Source organism: Falco biarmicus, chromosome 5 (assembly GCF_023638135.1).
Source record: "Falco biarmicus isolate bFalBia1 chromosome 5, bFalBia1.pri, whole genome shotgun sequence".
Classification (NCBI taxonomy): Eukaryota; Metazoa; Chordata; class Aves; order Falconiformes; family Falconidae; genus Falco; species Falco biarmicus.
In genome coordinates this window covers 12,051,473-12,070,036 of record NC_079292.1, presented here as the reverse complement: position 1 = coordinate 12,070,036, position 18,564 = coordinate 12,051,473, and the positions used below count along the sequence as shown (strand labels likewise).

At 37.7% G+C, this 18,564-nt stretch overlaps 1 protein-coding gene across 1 annotated transcript in view; it reads right to left on the bottom strand.

Moving 5' to 3' along the window:
• Positions 1-1,519: 1,519 nt before the first annotated feature.
• CTTNBP2 (cortactin binding protein 2) overlaps positions 1,520-18,564 on the bottom strand; it is a 91,042-nt gene continuing 73,997 nt past the window's right edge. Inside the window, exons 17-23 of the mRNA XM_056341328.1 lie at positions 16,456-16,634; positions 12,709-12,914; positions 12,298-12,483; positions 10,432-10,492; positions 9,411-9,543; positions 7,405-7,506; positions 1,520-3,099 (exon numbers count right to left, since the gene is read on the bottom strand). Of these exons, the coding sequence (XP_056197303.1) occupies positions 2,854-3,099; positions 7,405-7,506; positions 9,411-9,543; positions 10,432-10,492; positions 12,298-12,483; positions 12,709-12,914; positions 16,456-16,634 (1,113 nt within the window). The 3' untranslated portion in view covers positions 1,520-2,853. The remainder of the gene's footprint in view (positions 3,100-7,404; positions 7,507-9,410; positions 9,544-10,431; positions 10,493-12,297; positions 12,484-12,708; positions 12,915-16,455; positions 16,635-18,564) is intronic.

Genomic DNA, 18,564 nt, shown 5'->3' with positions numbered 1-18,564 from the left:
TAAAGTCTTTTACTGACCTAGTGGCCTGGGGAAAGGATGCAACCTTAGAAGCTCCCCTGAGACACCCCTTCCTGAGACACCTCTCCATGCGGACAGGTTCTCTCTCTTCACTTACCTTGCTTCTTTACACAGAAAGGGTAATGGATGGGAGCGGCGTGCAGCACGGAGCAGCGTGGTCCACCACAGAGAGCACACTTAAAACCTCTTTGCTTAAGACACAGGAAGGAATGAAGAAAAAGCATTTTGCCCATTTCTAACCCAAAATGAGAGTAGTTGATACTACGAGTCGTGCACAAGCAGTGCTGTTTGTAGCATCACAGGAAGAACCTGAAGATACAATGAAGCCCCGAACTCCTGACCAGAGCCTCGGCCTTGCTTCTGCACATTCTTGCCACTATCCCAATGGTAAACCAACGGAGAAGCCGCTATGTTCGCACACAAACTATTTTATGGTTATATAGCATTCAATATTTGGGGGCAGGAACTGATATGACCTAACAAGAGAGCTTAATAGTTACTACCAAAGATAAGATTATCTTAGAGATAAAGAGATCTGCAAAACACTGTGTGATTATAAAGATGTATGAAGATCACAGACTGTGTTGAACTGAAAGACAGACCCAAAAAAAACGACAGCAGATGGAAATCAACCAGGTAAAAGATGCAGATGGACAGAGATTAGGACAGCAGGCTGAAAAGAAAGATAATGAGGGCACTGAAAGGCAATGCTAAATTTAGCAAGAGACCTAACTTTCAAACCGTGAACAGATGATCAAAGTTACTCTGCCCTCTGCAGATTTTCAGTCAAAGTACAGCAAGAAGACTTTCCATTCTCACAGACAATATACAGTCTTAAAATATATCTCAAAACATGCTATAGGATACTGTGCCTAAGATCTTCCCACACAGAAACACACTGCTAACTCTTGATCTAAATGAGGGCTGACATTTCCAAGGTGCATTTTCAATGTAAAACGAACCTAGCTTAGAAGTATATCAGGACCTTTCATTTCTTATATCTCTTTTTAAAAATGTTCGATTTATTGTGATTACAAATCCTGATGTTGCAACTTGTGTGATCGCTACAAAAAACATTTTCCATTTTACGTTCCTCCTCACCACAAAATCCATGCCTGAGCTTCTCACACAAGCTGCCGTACTGCTGTTGACACCGCTTCAGCGCATAAGGGATCCTAATTGCTGAGACCTGTTGCTCTGACCTCCAGCAGTTCCCGGCTGACTCATTCTGTTAAGAACCAACTGCAAAAGTAGCATCCATTTTTCAGCACCAAAAATTACAGAAAAAAAAAAAAAAAAATCAACTTCTATAGAAATCACCAGTATTCAGTTATATGTTACTATCACACAACAAATTGAAGTTTTAATAAAAAAGCAATTACCAAAAGACAAGATACTTTCTAAATATGTTGTGCGGAAAATGATTACAGAAATAAGCTTCTAATATTCTATATCGATAGAGATAACACACACGTACAAACTAAGGGACAGAAAGACAATATACAGTACAAAAGTTTTATTGACATGAGTTTGGGATGACTGTTTTACGTACAAAGGTGAAGCGTTAGGAAACAGGTAATCCTTTCCTTTTCCAGGCTGAATTTGAGAAAAACACTACGTTGGAAAGTATAGGCATGACCATGTTGCTGTTCATAGCTCTCAAAACCATCTCCTGGCAGTTTGATCTCAAGAAAACTCCGCGCTTTGCTCCGCCAGCCAGCCGAGGTGTCTGGGCAGGGAGCGTTTCCACATTACTACACTTCACAAGCGTGTAACTGCAGCTACTGCAGAGACCGGGGGCATAATCCCCCTGTAGAAACTCTCCCTCTATGTGTGAACGTGCTCTACCTCTGTAGTAGGGGGTGGGGGGGAATTATAAAGAATTTTAGCTGCAGCTCAAGTATCATTTCACAGCAATTACATCTTAAATCCACAATAGAAATTGATAATTACATAGGAACTCGTGTTATCGCTACTACATTATCTCTGATAATACTGTAGTTCAGCTTGTGCTCAAACTCCTTTTCAGTAAAATCTGTTTCTGTAAAACACTATTATTTCTCAGATCCTTTTAAAACACTGATGAAGTATATAAAAGTTTTTACAGTATACAAGAAAAACAAAGTTAATAAATGATCCCATTTTCTTCAATTCTATTAAAGAATAAGAGTCTGAGAAAAATAACTTTTATTGCATTTTAATTTCTCAATCTCTTTCCTTTTTTAAAAGATAGAAGTTATAACGAAAATTCATGACATTTTAGATGAAGAGAAGCTTGAGAGAAACAAGATCAAAATTCAGCAGGCAGATGATGGGGAAATCAAAGTATTTAATATGGCTTGTAGCTGAAAGTAATTGATCTGCATTTCCAATCATTTTAGTTATTGCCACATTCCATTAATTTTTCGTTAAGTGAAGATAAAAACATGTCTTTAAAATGCACGAACAATAGCTTGAAGCCATTGCTGTACATATTGTGCAACTCATCTGAATGCAGTTTAACATGTGAACTTGATAGAATATATTTATGTACAGTATATACACAAACAGAATCCTGTGGTAACACCCCTGAATATTATCATTTAAACAAGTAATTTTCATAATAAAAGAAGAAAAAAAACCAAACAAACCACCTATGAAGGTGGCAAAACTGCCCATTTCTGAAGTTTAAGTCAATATAATTTCCAGCTGATTTACATAAGAAATAAACGTGGTCCTGTACAAACTTTACATTACAGGGAAACAGTTTATTTTCAAAAAATATTTACATATTTGAGTACTTGGTTCTTTGCAATAGAAATTATAAGATCATCAAAAATTTTATGGTAGGCAGGTTTATTTATTAGATTTTTCTATTTGTTCTTTTTTGTGCAAATTCCAAATCTCTCTTTTTGCCTTATTATCTGCCTCTATTTGCCTTGTATTACTGCTGCTGCTTTTTTTAGTATTCTGAGAAGGCTGGGTGACTTTACTTCTAGGAACTGGAAGAAAAGATTTAACTCTTGAAACACCCAACTCTGTCTTTGATTTACTGTTGCTGCTTTCCACAGTTCGACTGCTGCTGAGCGGACGCATTCCATCCTATGAACAAAAAAAAGCATTTTCTGTATAAGTAATTGTTGCCATTTGACCTGGAAAACAACCAACCAACCCTACCAGCCTCATGGAAACTCTTGGTATTTACAATCTTTTGCCATTTAGTATGACAGCTTCTTACTACTTGGTGAACTATGGCGCTTTTTTTGCTTCTTTGACTGAAAAGACATATCAACATCTTAGAGTACTGAAATAAGACAATGGGGTTTTGCCACTGCTATTGAAAAAGCCTTAAATTTGATTCTTGCATGTCTCCATTTCAGAGAGAACATTTCATGTTCTTTCTTTCATTACTGTGGAAAAATGACAGCTGTAGCCACAGCTAAAAGGGAAAAATGGAAATTTAGGTCTTGCAGGCACAAAATTCAGCTTTAAAGCTTGAATAAAGATACACACTTTTTTTGTACCATCAAGGCCATAAATAAGAACAAAATTATCACAACAAAAATAATACTTCAAGAACAGAAGTTGAAAGGCTAGTTACATTTTAATATAACAGAAGTTGAAATATTTAATATAACAGAAGTTGAAATATTTAATATAACAGAATAAAAAGATTTAATATAACAGAAGTTGAAAGGCTAGTTACATAATCTTACAGATTGCTTTCTTATAAACCAGATTTTAGCCTCTCAAATTATTTATGCTAAGAAGCTACATTCTTAAAAACTGGACCGTATTCACCCCGCCCAAATTTAGACAGCGGAAGTGCCGAAGTGAGGTGTGTTGTCACTTTTTGTTCCTTTGTAGACAAGGAGAAAGATGTTAGCTAAGCCAGTTTATGACGGTCGCTAACACATCTCTTTCATGAGAGGTGCCTACCTTTCCTCTGACAGGAAAGGAGAATTAGGAACTTAACTGTTGGCATCACCTGAATCCAGGTCACCCTCTGGGCAGCAATATTAAAAAGTTCATTTTCACCAGCAGCTGCTGCTCTTCAAGTAAAGGTTGGTGGCATGCAAGTAAACTGTTCATCACTGTCTGTTCCTTATTAATCCTTGATTTCATCAATTTGTTTGGATCCTGGATCAAAGATTTTGCATGTCTTATCAGTTTTCTCTTTCTCGTTCACATACTTGAAAGCATTTTTTCTTCCAGCCAATTAAAAAAAAAATTAATTATGGGTATGTTGCCCTTGTAAGTAATTTGTCTCATTACTGTTGATAAGATCTCCTCTGCTCGTGCAGTATTGCTTTTGTTACCCACAGAATTCTATTTACTTTCAGAAAAGGATGCTTTTCTAATCTCAAACTCGTTTTCAGACACCAGTTCTTGCAGCTGCATAGGTTCATCATCATTGGAATTGCTTCTAAAAGTTTGACTTCTGCTTCCAACCTAAGACTGTGCTCTTCTAGATTTTTGACAGATTTGTTGTAGTAACGATTAAATCTAGAAACAAAGCTTGTCATTCTATTAGATCTCTTTCCCCTCTAGCAAAAGGTTGGGTTGTATTTCCTTCATTTTGGCCAACATTTCCTCACAAGGTATGGAAAATCAATTTTTTTAACCAGTATGAAATCTTTTGACCAAGTTCTTAAAAACCCTCAAAGGTAGCTAAGCTTGTTGTAATGGTTTCAGCTGGGACAGAGTTGATTTTCTTTTCAGTAGCTGGTACAGGGCTGTGTTTTGGATTCGGTATGAGAATTATGTTGATAGCACACTGATGGTTTTAGCTGTTGCTAAGTAATGTTTATACATAGTCAAGGAGTTTTCAGTTTCTTAGGCTCTGCCAGCGAGAGGGCTGGAGGGGCATGGGAAACTGGGAGGGGACACAGCCAGGGCAGCTGCCCCAAACTGGCCAAAGGGGTATTCCATGCCATAGAATGTCACGCCCAGTATATAAGCTGGGGGGTTGGCTGGGGCCTGTGAATTGCTGCTTCTTGCGCACTGGCCGGGCATCGGTAAGTGGGTTGTGAGCAGCTCTATCGTGCACCACTTGGGGTTTTTTGTTTTGGATTTTATTCCTCTCTCCCTTGCTCTCCTTTTCATTACAGTTGTTATTATTATATTTGATTTTATTTCAATTATTAAATTGTTCTTATCTCAACCCTTGAGTTTTACCTTTTGCCCTGATTCTCCTCTGCATCCCACTGCTGTGGTGGGGGATGAGTGAGTGGCTGCGTGGTACTTAGCTGCTGGCTGCCGTTAAACCATGACACTCGTCTACCTCCAAAGTCAATGCAGCTGTGCCTTAAATTGTTAGCAGGAATTTTAAAAGTAAAAAAATTAACTAGGAAAAATTTACATTAGAACAGGTAGGTCACCTGACTTACAAAATTATCCAGGCATTGCCACTATGTGGAGATTTGATTTGTAATGTCTGAAATTACGAATTTTAAATCTGAATAGCATGGCCAGCAGGACAAGGGCAGTGATTGTCCTCCTGTACTGGGCACTGGTGATGCCGCACCTCAAACCCTGTGTTCAGCTCTGGGCCCCTCACTGCAAGAGGGAGCAGAGGGGCTGGAGCGTGTCCAGAGACGGGCAACGGGGCTGGGGAAGGGTCTGGAGCGCAAGTCTTATGAGGAGCGGCTGAGGGAACTGGGGGTGTTTAGCCTGGAGAGGAGGAGGCCCAGGGGGGAGCCTTGTCGCTCTCTACAACTACCTGGAAGGAGGCTGTAGGCAGGTGGAGGTCGGTCTCTTCTCCCAAATTACAAGCGACAGGACAAGAGAAATGGCCTCAAGTTGCACCAGACGAGGCTTAGACTGCATAGTAGGAAAAATTTCTTCACTGAAAGGGTGGTCAAGCATTGGAACAGGCTGCCCAGGGAGGTGGTGGAATCACCATCCCTGGAGGTATTTAAAAGCCAGACAGACGTGGTGCTTAGGGACATGGGTTAGTGATGGACTTGGCAGCGCTGGGTTAACGGTTGGACTTGATGATCTCAAAGGTCTTTTCCAACCTAAATGATTTGATGATTCTAAAATAATGTGTTTAGAGAAATATCCAAAAGCAGTATACCCAAATGCGGATCTGGAATGTTAAAATTGTTTGTTAGTGGACACTGTTCTCTGGATTTTAAATAAAGTTATGGAAAATATTCTAACGTTTTGAATATTTGGATATGAAAAAATACGGTAAGCGTGGTAAGTGATTTCATCCAACTGTAGTTTTTTTAATGCTTAGGTGTGCAAAGTTAAGCTATTTTCAGGGCTACTTCATTGTAACTGCAGAAAATAGACAGAGTGTCTCTAGGAAAAAAATGATCATGGTCAGGTAAAAGTGTCTGGACTGGACTTTAGAGGATCCCTGTTAAGGGAACAGAGGAGCCCAGTGAGGGAACACAGACAGATTCTGTGCTGGCTAAGGTTAATTGAGCCATGTGCTCAGAAGCCCTCTTGATGTTCAAAACCACAAGGAGCAAGAAAGAAAAGGGAAAAAGAGAAAGCACAATTTTAACTTTACTATCCAAAGAATGAAAACTAAGCAAGATACAACTCCATCTTCATATTTAATAGGGATGTTAGCACTCACAAACAATTATTTCAGTTTCTGAAAAGATGATGATAGTGGACCGATTATATCTTCCAGTAGTATTTAGCTTATCATCCCACTCTGAAACTGCTCTGAAATTAGTAAAGTTCGTTTACATTTAGACTATCTTTTCCCATAATCACCAAACTTCTAACACAGGGTTTCTTTTAATTTCTCATAAATAATCTGGCAATACTGAAAACCCTTTTAAAAAATCCATGCTATTTTTCACAAACTCTGATAATATCATGTCTTACAATTTCTACCACTGGAAAGCTTTGACACCAGAGCAGCTCAGTTCTACTTAAATAATAACACTTAGGAAAACAGTGGTCTGGAATTGTATATATTTGGGTAGTCACTACAAAAAAAAATAGTAGAAAAATAAACCATAAGCCGGGAATTATATATCAAGAATTTAAAAAACTTGTGTGCCTTTGCAAAGTTACTGAATAACATTAACTAGGGTGGGGGGTGGGGGCAGAGGAATGAACCCAGGGTTTTTATTTCATCTGATGCAAGTAACTTATAATGTCAAAGAAATGTCAACAGTACTTGGCTTAAGGAGATGGCTTTATGTAAACATGAAAACGGAAGCAAATACATCCATTGTTTAATAAATCTTAAGTTTCCATTAAAACACATGGAAGAAATTTGGCATGGTATGTCTAGCAAGTTTCCTAAGAATCATGACAGTTTATTCTTGTAATAAACACGGCACTGGAACACTAATTCTATGGATCCAATCAGGAATTCAGATTTTGGAGAAACTCAAGACATCTTCCCTATCCTACTACAAAACTCATTTCACCTACCTTTTGTGCTGTTGTTTTACTTGGGTTAGTACCACTTGCTGAAAATACAGGATTCTTCTGAGAGTTATTGAACATCAATAGCTCATCCTTAGAATCTGCTATCTAAAAAAGATAAGAAAATGGTGATTATGTTTTTTTTAGTTATTCACAGATTATGTTTCACTTTGCCAAATTTTGGGAGTCTTGATTTCATTTTCATATAGTTTCTGTGCAATGTAATGCATAAATATCCAAAGAACAATTAAAATACATTTCCTTTACTATAGAGTGCATTTGCGGGAGGTGGGTGATGAAGAGAGAGATTTCACATGGACCATAACCAGAAGAAGATGAACCATACATTTCCAGAGCAATACTATTCAGCGGAACTTCAGGGCAGTTTCTCGTTAAATTTTATTCAGCCCCAGAAACATCACAAAAAGGAATAATCCTTTTCTCTTCCTTCTGCCATGTTTCTCCCCTACTATTTTCCTCCAAACCTTGTGACCATGCAATAGCAGACAGAGTCTAATCAGCCCTCTGTCCTCGCTGAAAACTAGGTATTTTGTTCTGGGGCAAGCTGATCCAATTCCCTGCAACTGCAAAAGTACTCAATCCCAACCGAACAGAGGCACATATTCAAGTGAAAAGGCAAATTAGAGAGCAGAAGTACTTATTTTTATGGCAGCCTGAAATTCCATCACACGGAGAAAACATGCAACAGCACCCTTACTTCTGTAAGGCTCAACTAGGCAGCTCGGGAATTAACAACAGAAATTCCAGCCATGGATGGTTCCACCCATGGTGAGGAAACTGAACAAAAGACAGTGACATCTATCTCCTTCCTTATCTAACCCATATTTCCTTGAATTGTCAACAACGAGCAATTACATTTTACATGTTATTAAACACAATTTTAAATTGGTTACCATTTCTTTAAGCACATCCCATTCTTTCAAAGATAGATATGGTAAATCCCTGCTAAGTGACTGGTGATTAGCTTGCCAGCTTGGCTCATGTGACTCATGCAAGGACTGTAAATACTTTAAAAAAACAAAACAAAACAACCAACCCAAAACAAAAGACTCTAATAAAGGATTTCATTAAATAGGTTGAAAAATTTTCCCAAACACAGTATTTCTTTTTTTAATAAAAACTTTGTTGACTTCTAAGACTAAACAGAGTACTTAATAAAGGAAAACGAATGGACCTGCTGTTCAGGGAGATCCTAGAGGATGTAACACACTGCCTAACGGGATAATAGCTTAAGACTAACTCTGTCTGTGTTTCAAATGGTACAGAACAGCTGCTCCAGTGTGAACACAGCCTGTTGTCACAGCCATCCTACTTCAGCTGTGCTAGGAGGCAAGAAGGAAAAGAATAAATAGCTACGGCTACAGGGAGAGCCTGGATGCTTTTGGCGTAGAAGGACAAATGAGAAAGATCCACAGCTCCACCCTCTGCAGCACAGAACTTAGCCCCAAACCTGTAAGCCTTGCAAGCATCCTTCACCCTCTGCTGCCGCTGTTAGAGAACTAGGCCAATCCATTCTTTCTTGCTCGGGGCAGCAAAACTGCGTTTTGCCTACGCAGCAGAGGAGCTTTGAGACAGTTCAGTAATGGCTGATGGGATTACACTAAATAAACAAAATGTGCTATGCATATTAGGAAAAACTTCCTATGTCTAAAATTACAAAACAGTTTCCCAGTGGAAGCGATGATAGCATGAAAGATAACATGGGGAACAATAATGCAGAGGAGGTTATTGTTGCTAGCATTTATGAACTTATGAATTGCAGCCTCTCCAGCCTCCACTGCAAAAATCTCTACCAGATAAAATAGTGAAGGTGTAATTTAAAACCAGAACACTTACACTCCAATTATAACTTATTAGTTTACTTTGGCTTATTTCCAAACAATTTTATAATTTTCTTCAAGCAGTGCTTGTAAATTAAAAATTCATTTTAAACACATCACAAACAACTGCATATGGCAAAGTAGTAAATTATTTAAAAGCCTTGTGTTTACCTTGCTTATATCAGGCTCAGATTTGCTGGAACACATACTTTGAAGTTCCTGCACAAGATCTACCTCATCATCAGAACCAAGGGACAGCCTTTGCTCCAGATTTAATGTTCCCAACTGATCCTTCTCTGAAGATCTTGTTCAAAAAAAACCACAAACAAACAAAGAGAACAATTAAAATGAAGCTATGACACAGAATTTTAAAATAAATATTATACACACCTGAAAAATAGTAGGTTTTTTTCCAAGTGACCTTTACTACCATGAACAAAAAGAAAATAGCATCTAATTAAGTGGCAGCAATAGTTGTTACATCATAAGGTATCTTCTTTCTATTCAAATTATTCTCTCCATTCTGAAATTCTAACAAAGGATTCTTCTGCCTACTACCTTCAAAGATTCTCCTCTTTTAAGATGGACCAAATGAAATTTATTCCACTCCTTTTTGGGGGGGATTTGACTCCTAACACTTACAAAAACCCTGGCATACCAAGAAGCATAAACATTCTGTGCTCTCTGTGCCTGTGAATGTGGCAGAACCAAGGTTTCAAATTGAAGTAAAGTCTCAAATGCAGTTCCCTCTGGCTAACTGTACACTTTCCTAGGGGAACTCTGTAGCGTTTAGACTAAAGCACATATACTACACGCTTTTGAATTGCCATTCAGTAAGCTAAAAGAGCCAAAAGAGTTTTGAAAATATAATGCCAGGTGAGAAAAGCATACGGTTGGCTTTTCGTGTCAGGGTAAATGTTACATAATGGTCTTAAGTAATAGACTGTTACATAAAAAGGCATGTAGTGCTGCAAGGTTTAAAATACAGAAATGGATTCTAAAATTATCTTGAAGTATATAAAATTTTCTCTCAGAACTGAGAATTAAAAAGGATTCCTTTCTTTAGATGTAGAACCAAAACATTACCAAATAGAAACTCTTAATCTATTAATTATAATGTGCTGGTTTACAACACAATTTTATTATCTTTACTGTTTGCTAAGTATTACAAATACCAGAAATTAAAACTTACTTTGTGGTGAGAGAAGCTCTTTTCTTACAGTTTGGCTGCAACACAGTCCTAGATTTTATAACTGCACAAAAGACAGATGGACTTATTAGTGTGTTACCATGTGTGTTTGTTTCTTTATTCTAAAATCTGTGATAAACAAGGAAAATGTGTTTCTGTGTACTGGTTAATCATATCAATAGACTCTGTCAAAGGTCAGAATACATCCCTTGAAACTGTTCAGAACAGCAGTAGGAACTGCTAAAATGGCAAATGGGGCATGACTTGCCCAAGCTTTTGTGGATATAGAACATGAGGTTTCTGTGCAAGGCACCTGAACCACCCTTACTGCTTCTCTCAAAGAGAAATCGCTTGTCAACAGGAAAAGATTTAAGCTTTCTTCGTTTAAGTAAAATCAAACAACTTACCCTTGGAATCGGGAACCGCATTTGATTCTGATAGTCAGAAATGGAAGCCTATTTAAATTCACCATTCCATTTTTTACTTATATTCACAGATATTAACTGGAGTCTAAGAACATTTTCAGGTGCAAGACACAGTATAAACCATCCTCCTTCAGGTTACATTCATTTGATTTCTTAAATCCTCTTAGTGGAATTAGGTAAATTCACAATTCAAACACAGAACTCACAAGCAAAATCAGGACATTAGAGCTGGAGTTCAGAAAAAGCAGATTTCTTTCTGAACAAGAGCTGAAGAAATGAATAGCTCAATTTAATGTTACAAAGTACCAGGCATCAAGTATTTCAGTCTTTTATATATGAGGTAATTGAGGCTAGAATCTTACTGTTTCCAGAGAGAGAGAAAGAGAGAGAGAGTGTGTGTGTGTGTGTGTGTGTAAGCCTCTTTCTCTCTGCATCCCTTCCTAACTCTTCTCTCTGAAGGAGTTACCTTCATTTTCTAAAAGCAAAATAATTTGATTTTGTCCTCTAGAAGCTTTCCTGTTCAATACTGTATTCAGTTATGGTATTCCCAAGTTTTCTTTCTAGACAGATGTGTAATTTTAGAAGAATGAAATGTTGCTTCTGCACATACCCAGATGTTATCCCTGTGTAGTAAACAGCTTGTTAGACGGCTTGTGAGCTTGAGGTAAAAAGACAATTCAAAAGTGTCAGCTACTAATACGACTTTCACATACACACACACAGACTGTCACATAAAGCCTTCTTTATCAAGCAGCCTGCTAAAAATGATGTGGAAACTTCATGAAAACCTTACAGTATCTGTGACTACGCAGAGGTTTTTACATTTAGTTTTTGCAATTAAAAAGAAAATCAAACAAAAATCTTCAATTTAAAACCAGAGACCTCTTGCTTCCGCTACAGGGCTTCTAGATTATTCTACTCAATTTATTTAACAAGACTGAACAAGGGATGCATGATCTTTTTATTATTATTTATTTATTATATTTTATTATTGTAGCGAAGCTACAAAGTATGTGAAAAAAAAAAAGCAAAAAAAGAAATACTGTAAATCAGGTGCAGCTCTAAAGAGCACCAACCAAGTAATGAAGTCTTTCCCTCATCTGGTGCTGGGGCAGAGAATGATAAAACATCATTCCATGCAATATGAGGTGGAACCACTGCTGAATCTTCCACCACCTGAACTAAAGCCTACCTCATTATCAGGACAACAGGAAAGGCATTAGAACAAACAAACAAAAAATCAATAGTTAATCAGGATACCTCACAGTCACAACAAAATTATTTGAGGGGAAAAAAAGTAAACGATTTTTTACTGATGAACATAACCATGAGCGTCATTTCATTGAGAATGTTTAATTCATGACGTAGAAGAAAAAAAAAGATTCCTATCGACACAGGTCAAGCACCCACACCTTCTTTCAGAACTGAAAACGGAAAGCTTTACCTTCAGCGTTTGTCTCCTGCTTATTCCATGACTGGGGGGACAAACGGCCTGACTTTTTGCGAGGACTTGTGCTCACTTTTCTCCAAGAAGCATTCTCACCTCTTTTCTTACTACAATTTTTGTAGCTCGAAACCACAGATAAAGGAAAGTTTCCTCCCTTAAAATCTGCTATGTAATTATCTAGCTCTGAAACAAAAGTAGAACAATGTTAAGAAGAATTGACTCTTGCAAATGATTCCTCTTTGACTACCTTATACAACTACTTAGTTTAGTGACTGTAAATGCTTTTAACCACACACCTCCCATCATAACTATAGTTACGTTTTGTGAAAGTTTTAAAAAAGGAATCCAAGAGTTAAAAGCCCCACTCTGGCAACGTACAACTACTTGCCTTTCAGACTGTTCAGTTACCTGGTCTGGGGAGAGGACAGCCATGCAAAACAGCTTTATTTAGCAAGATACTGAGAGCAGCTTTAACGACAGCCTGTTGACCTTGGCTAGGACTTTTTTTGGCTATGGCTTGTCCTGGTACAGATGGTCTTTTCACAGAGGCTCTGGAGAGTATTGCTTCTTGAACTCTGGGAGCTATCACAGCATTCCATAACCTGGACATCCACCTGTAGGCACACAAAGAATCCCTTAACTTCAGAGAGAATTATAAACAACCCAAGATTTTATAGTTCAGGTAACATATCCAATTCTGCATTTTCAGGAAGCACATATATTTTGGACTTTGTATTGTACCCCATTTCAGAGGGGAACTGATTTTATTTAAAGTGGGGTATATTTGTTTGTTTTATATTAAATTATTTGACCTAACTTTCTTCAGGCTGCTTTGGCAAACTATTTACCATCTGATGGTTTCCTTCTTCAGGTAAGGACCATAAAACATCTTTTCCTTTTTAAGGCTAAAAGAAAGAATGTCCCAGAAAGATGCACCTTCATGTGTGTACAACAAAAGCCCCTTGAGAAGGTTCCATGCCTGCAGGTGTTCATTCATTGCCCGCTGGCTGCCAGCATGGGAAAAAGGAGGTATTTAGTTATGATTGCACCCTTTCCAGTATTCTTCCACTTCCAAACTTGTCCAGTTCACAAGACCCTTCTATTCATACAGCTGCCTTGCTCTCACTCTCCTTTTGTCTATTTGATCTATGGTGAACTGCGTTTCCAGGATGCTGTGAATTTTCCAGATTGTCTGGTTTTGAGACTGGGTCTGATCATAAAAAATTGATTTAAAGGGACGTGGCTCTTCTGGGACTTTTGCTTTTCTAAGAGAGAAATATTACATTGTTTTTAGCCCAGAAGTGACAAATCTGTGTTAGGAAATAAATAAATGCTATTTCTTACAGCTTATAGTTCTCAAGGGATAAAAGCTAGGAGTTTCAGGCTTAGGGCTCAGCTCACATCTATAACAGACACTGAGACAATCTTTTTTTAGATCAAATCCATCTCTTTTTTTTTTTTTTTCTTATACCCTCTTATAAGAGGAAGATGGTAAGACTGAGAGTCAGAGGGTTTATACTGAAGATCTATAAGAAATTATAGGTTATAATGCTGTGTTTCAGCTTCACAGAAATCCATTCAGAAAAACTGAGCGCTAAAATGTGTTTGACTTAAATGAACCATTTTGTTGGATATGTTGATACATAGAAATCATCCTATTACCCAAAAGATTATGACAACATTTTTGGCTTTATTTTTGTTTGTTTGTATTGTTGTTTGTTTGGGTTTTAAAATTTGATTGTACAAATCGTTTGATAGATGTATTTTTGGTTAGTTATGAAGCACAAAATTGAATTTTTATGATATATAACCATGCTACAAAGTGCTGGTATAACCTTGAGAAAAGTTACATTAATTAGAAAAATAATTAGTAGAGTTGTTAAAATAAGATGTAAAATGCATATTGGTGATGTTCCTTCAAGCTTCCTTAGCATAATGTTGTAGATACCATTACATATAGATACAGTCTACTTCTGCTAGCTGAGTTAAGCTACCAAAATAAACAATTGCTTTCATTTTAGCAATAAAGAACTCTACCTGTCCATTTCTGCCTACGTAAGCTTTTGGCGTTTTGCAATCTGCTAGCATAAATGGTGAGAAATGAATGCTGAAGAAATAAAATTAATTGAGCCCATTCTAATCAAACAGTTAACAACTGATGGGCTGTACAATGCCATCCTCTCTAAGTAAAAAATCCAACCTGGTGCTTAAATTCAGTCTTATGTTTGTGCTCATCCTGACCAAGTCCCCAGTTCCTTGATATAGCGGATACTCAGGAAAGGTACAGCACCTCCCTGCCCCTGCAAAGAGCTGGAAAGTGAAACTCTTTCTTGTTGGAACATCATCTTTAACGCATAGATCAAAATCAAGAAAAAAAAATGTAACTAAAATTGTCCTAATTTATTCACCCTACTATCCAAAATGTGAAGCTACACGAAACACCACACAGCAGGAAACAATTGCCTGTCTCACCTCCTCTCTCCCTTCCCAGCTGCCTGCTGCTGCCACTTGCCTCATGTTAACATCAGCCCAGAACAAACCCAGTTCGTAGGTAGCTGCCTACTGTCTCAATGAATTGAACTGACTCAGTGAAGCTTTAATAAATGTAAAAAGCAGCAGAACAGCACAGCGGAGAGGAGGGACAAGAAGACAGGAGCGGTTAATTAGATTGAAATAACAGCAACAGCTGCTAATTAAAACTATTTATTGCTAGTTATATGACCACACTGTTAGCCACCATGCTGCTAAACCAAAAGCGTGCAGTAAGTGCTCATTGGAGCTGTGCTTTTTAATAATTTATTAGTGGACAAAACCTACATTAAAATGAGGAGTCAGATGGCATATCGATACTATGAAAGACATTTTGGGGTTGAGCTCAAAATAAGCATTGTGAATCCAGTCAAAGTTATACTTAGGAGAAATCCAAACTCAGAAACGCAAGGTATCTAAAGAACAGTTTTCTGTCCTCTAATACCACTGCAATAAATAAATGATTAAAACATTTCAGAAGACATGATTCAAGAGGGAGATAGATGCATGGTATACTTTATTACTTTTTTATTTCACAGCACCCATAAGATTTCAGCTCAATGCTACATACACATTTAGAGTTTGATAATAACACTGGATACTAGATAATGTGTCCTTTTAGAAAAAAAAAAGAAAATGAACAAGTGAAATGTATCTAGATCTGCAGACAGAATGAAAGAAGAGAAAGGCAGTGAACATAGTAAGCAAAGGACCCTGGAAACCTTTATGAAGCAGCAGAAACCATTACGAGAAAAAAGTCAGAGGGAGCAGAAATGGCAATTCAGGAGTGCTGTGAAACAAGGTGATAAAAGTAACGTTGCATCTCCAGAAATCAACATTATTATTTGCATTCTGAACATGCTTGAATCTTAATTAGGGGCTCATAACCTTTCTACAGTAGCCAAGAAACATCTTGGCATGAAATTAATATATTTTAAAATCCTATAATTATTTCTTGTTTCACCTGCTAGCATTTGCAGAGAAGTTGGAACGTAAGCACACGTTCATGCAATTGTAGGCAAGAAAAGACAACATTTTCATCATTCTTTTATGTTACTGGACATATGGTTATACATATACATATGGTTAGATATATAGCTAAAGGTATATTTCTGCCCTATTTGCTAAGCTGTGAAATTATGTGTATGTTTAAAAATGATACCAGATATTAAATAGTGAGAAATCGTTCTCCAAATTTCCCTTGTATACAACTTCAAAAGGAACCTTTACCAAATTTTCAAGCTCAGAATTCTTGAATCTTATTTTGATCTGTTCACTAATGAACAGCTTTCTTTACTGGGGTGTCTCAAAATGAAGAACAAAACCTTTAAAGGGTTGAGCATTATTATCCAGTACAAGTAATATTTTGCAACCTCTGTGTCAGAAAATAACTGCAAGATCAGAACAAGACTGACTTTCAGCCAGTGTTAGACACCCAGTTCCCACTTGTGTCCTTCAGAATTGCCCGTCTAGTACTTAAATATCAAACAAAAGTTTAAAACTTTCAACAACTTCCACTAAAATACTTTCAAAGTTGCTGAGTCAGTTGGGTTTTTGGAGAAACATAGCTACTATGTTTGCAATAGTTGGCACTGAACAGTGGCAAACAAGAAATGGAAATCTTACTTCACTGTCGCCTGGCCATGCCCTGGCACCACAGGACAAGAGAAGAAATGTTTTGGCCCCATAAGTGCTTCAGGTGCTCCTAGACGTGATAAGCAAGAGTTCAGCTGGTGCCAAACAGCAAGAATCCAGTCTATGATCTTGCACACGGGATCACATGGAGGGGGTACTTTGCCTCTGAACTGCAGAGAGAAAAGATGTTTGACATAAGACCTCTGCTGCACACACTTTCCTTGACACCCCAAGGCGGCTTTTTCCTGGCGTTACAAAATCAGCAACAGTCAAAAACTGGTCAAACCTTTTTATGGAGTATATTGAAGTCTTGTTGTATTAAAACTTATTTCTTCACTATATTTTAAAAGATATCTCCCTACCAATAAATTGACATGCCTGTACTTTCTTGTGGGAAACAGACACAGATTTGGCAGCAGTGCTTTTTCTATGATGTTTAAGGTTAGGATTACAAGAGATACCTACCATATCCTACACAATATACATGATATAAGTAAGGCATATAAAGAACATACGATCACACTGAACAGGAACGTTCTCAGTGGATTTCTCTACTGATTTCAGATTTAGTAGCAAGGAAGGTAAGATGCCTTCCTCTAAGACTTACATTTTTTTAGTATGTCTTGTTGAAGGCAAATCATTTGGTGCCAGAAATATCTATTTAATCTGACTCCAGATTACAGCCTTCATCATCCTAATCCTAGGATTATCCTCTGGAGCCATCTGAATTAGAGGAAGCATTAAAAGATGCACTAGGGATAGTGTTTGCCAGCACTGAAGACAGAGCTTCTTGACAGAATCTACAGGTGAACAGAAAGTTAATGTAGAAAAACATTTAAACTGTTCCCATATATCATAATAGTCCAAAATATGGGGAAAAGAGCTCTTCATCTGAAAACATGAATATTAAGGCACAAACAAGGTATCAGAATACAGAGCAAGGATCTTTGAAATAGTCTGTTGTTCAAACAATAAATGTGCTTTTGCTTTCCGTTAAGATTGTTATAACAGATTAATCCTTTTGTTTTTAACTTTGGAATCCACTATTTTAAGCCCCATACCAATGGCATTTGAATTTGCACATGGCACATGTATGTATCAAAAAAATAATAAAGTACTAGCACACTGGGCATTTTTATTCATTATTTAGTTAGGGAAGGTACAGGAAGACACACAGCTTTTTTCCTCCAAAAAGCCACCATCTGCATATATGCTTTAGAGAAAATAATGAGATTACTACAGAAATTCTGTTCAAATTCAGTCAGAGGTAGGAACCTATTACATTGTTAAACTCTAACCTATGAGCCTAAGGATTGCTTTTAAGCTTAAACAAAATAACCTAAAAATGACATCTGTTACGCAATGCTGCAAGATCTGGTAGCCAAAGCAGTTTGGCAGAGTAAGCTTGATTCAGCTTTGTCTGCAAACAAGTCAGAATACCACTGCTTTGGCAACTGTCCGCATTGCTGTGCTTCCTGGCCTTGTGCTCAGTCAAAGACAGTCCTTCTCATTGATGTTGAATGATTTATGATCAAAGCGCTTCCGTCCTTTTATAAAGGGGCTTAGATCACTAGATATTCTCCAGTGCAGACTTGAGAATGCAAACTCGCTCCTCAAGAGGAGGGAGGTGGATTCTGCTACATACTTCCATTGCACTGTCCTCTGGCCTATACTTCATTCCAGTGCCGTACCATATCTGCAAGATAACAGCTTCAACCAGCCCACTTACTTGCCTACAGACAATTGCTACCCTCCCCATCCTTTGCCAGGATTTTGGAAACCATTCATACCTTCAACCAGACAATGACTCATAATGGTTCCAGCTTACTATGTCTGTAGGGACTCAAAAGATTTAAAGCGCATAGGGAAAAAAGGAAATGTTTCACATAGAAAAAAGTACTTATAAATAACTATGCACCTGAAAAAAGTAACAGAATCATTTAGGTGGGAAAAGACCTTCGAGATCATCAAGTCCAACTGTTAACCCAGAACTGCAAGTCTACCAGTAAGTGATGCCCCTAAGCACCGCAACTACGCATTTTTTAAACACCTCCAGGGACGATGATTCCACCACCTCCCTGGGCAGCCTGTTCCAATGCT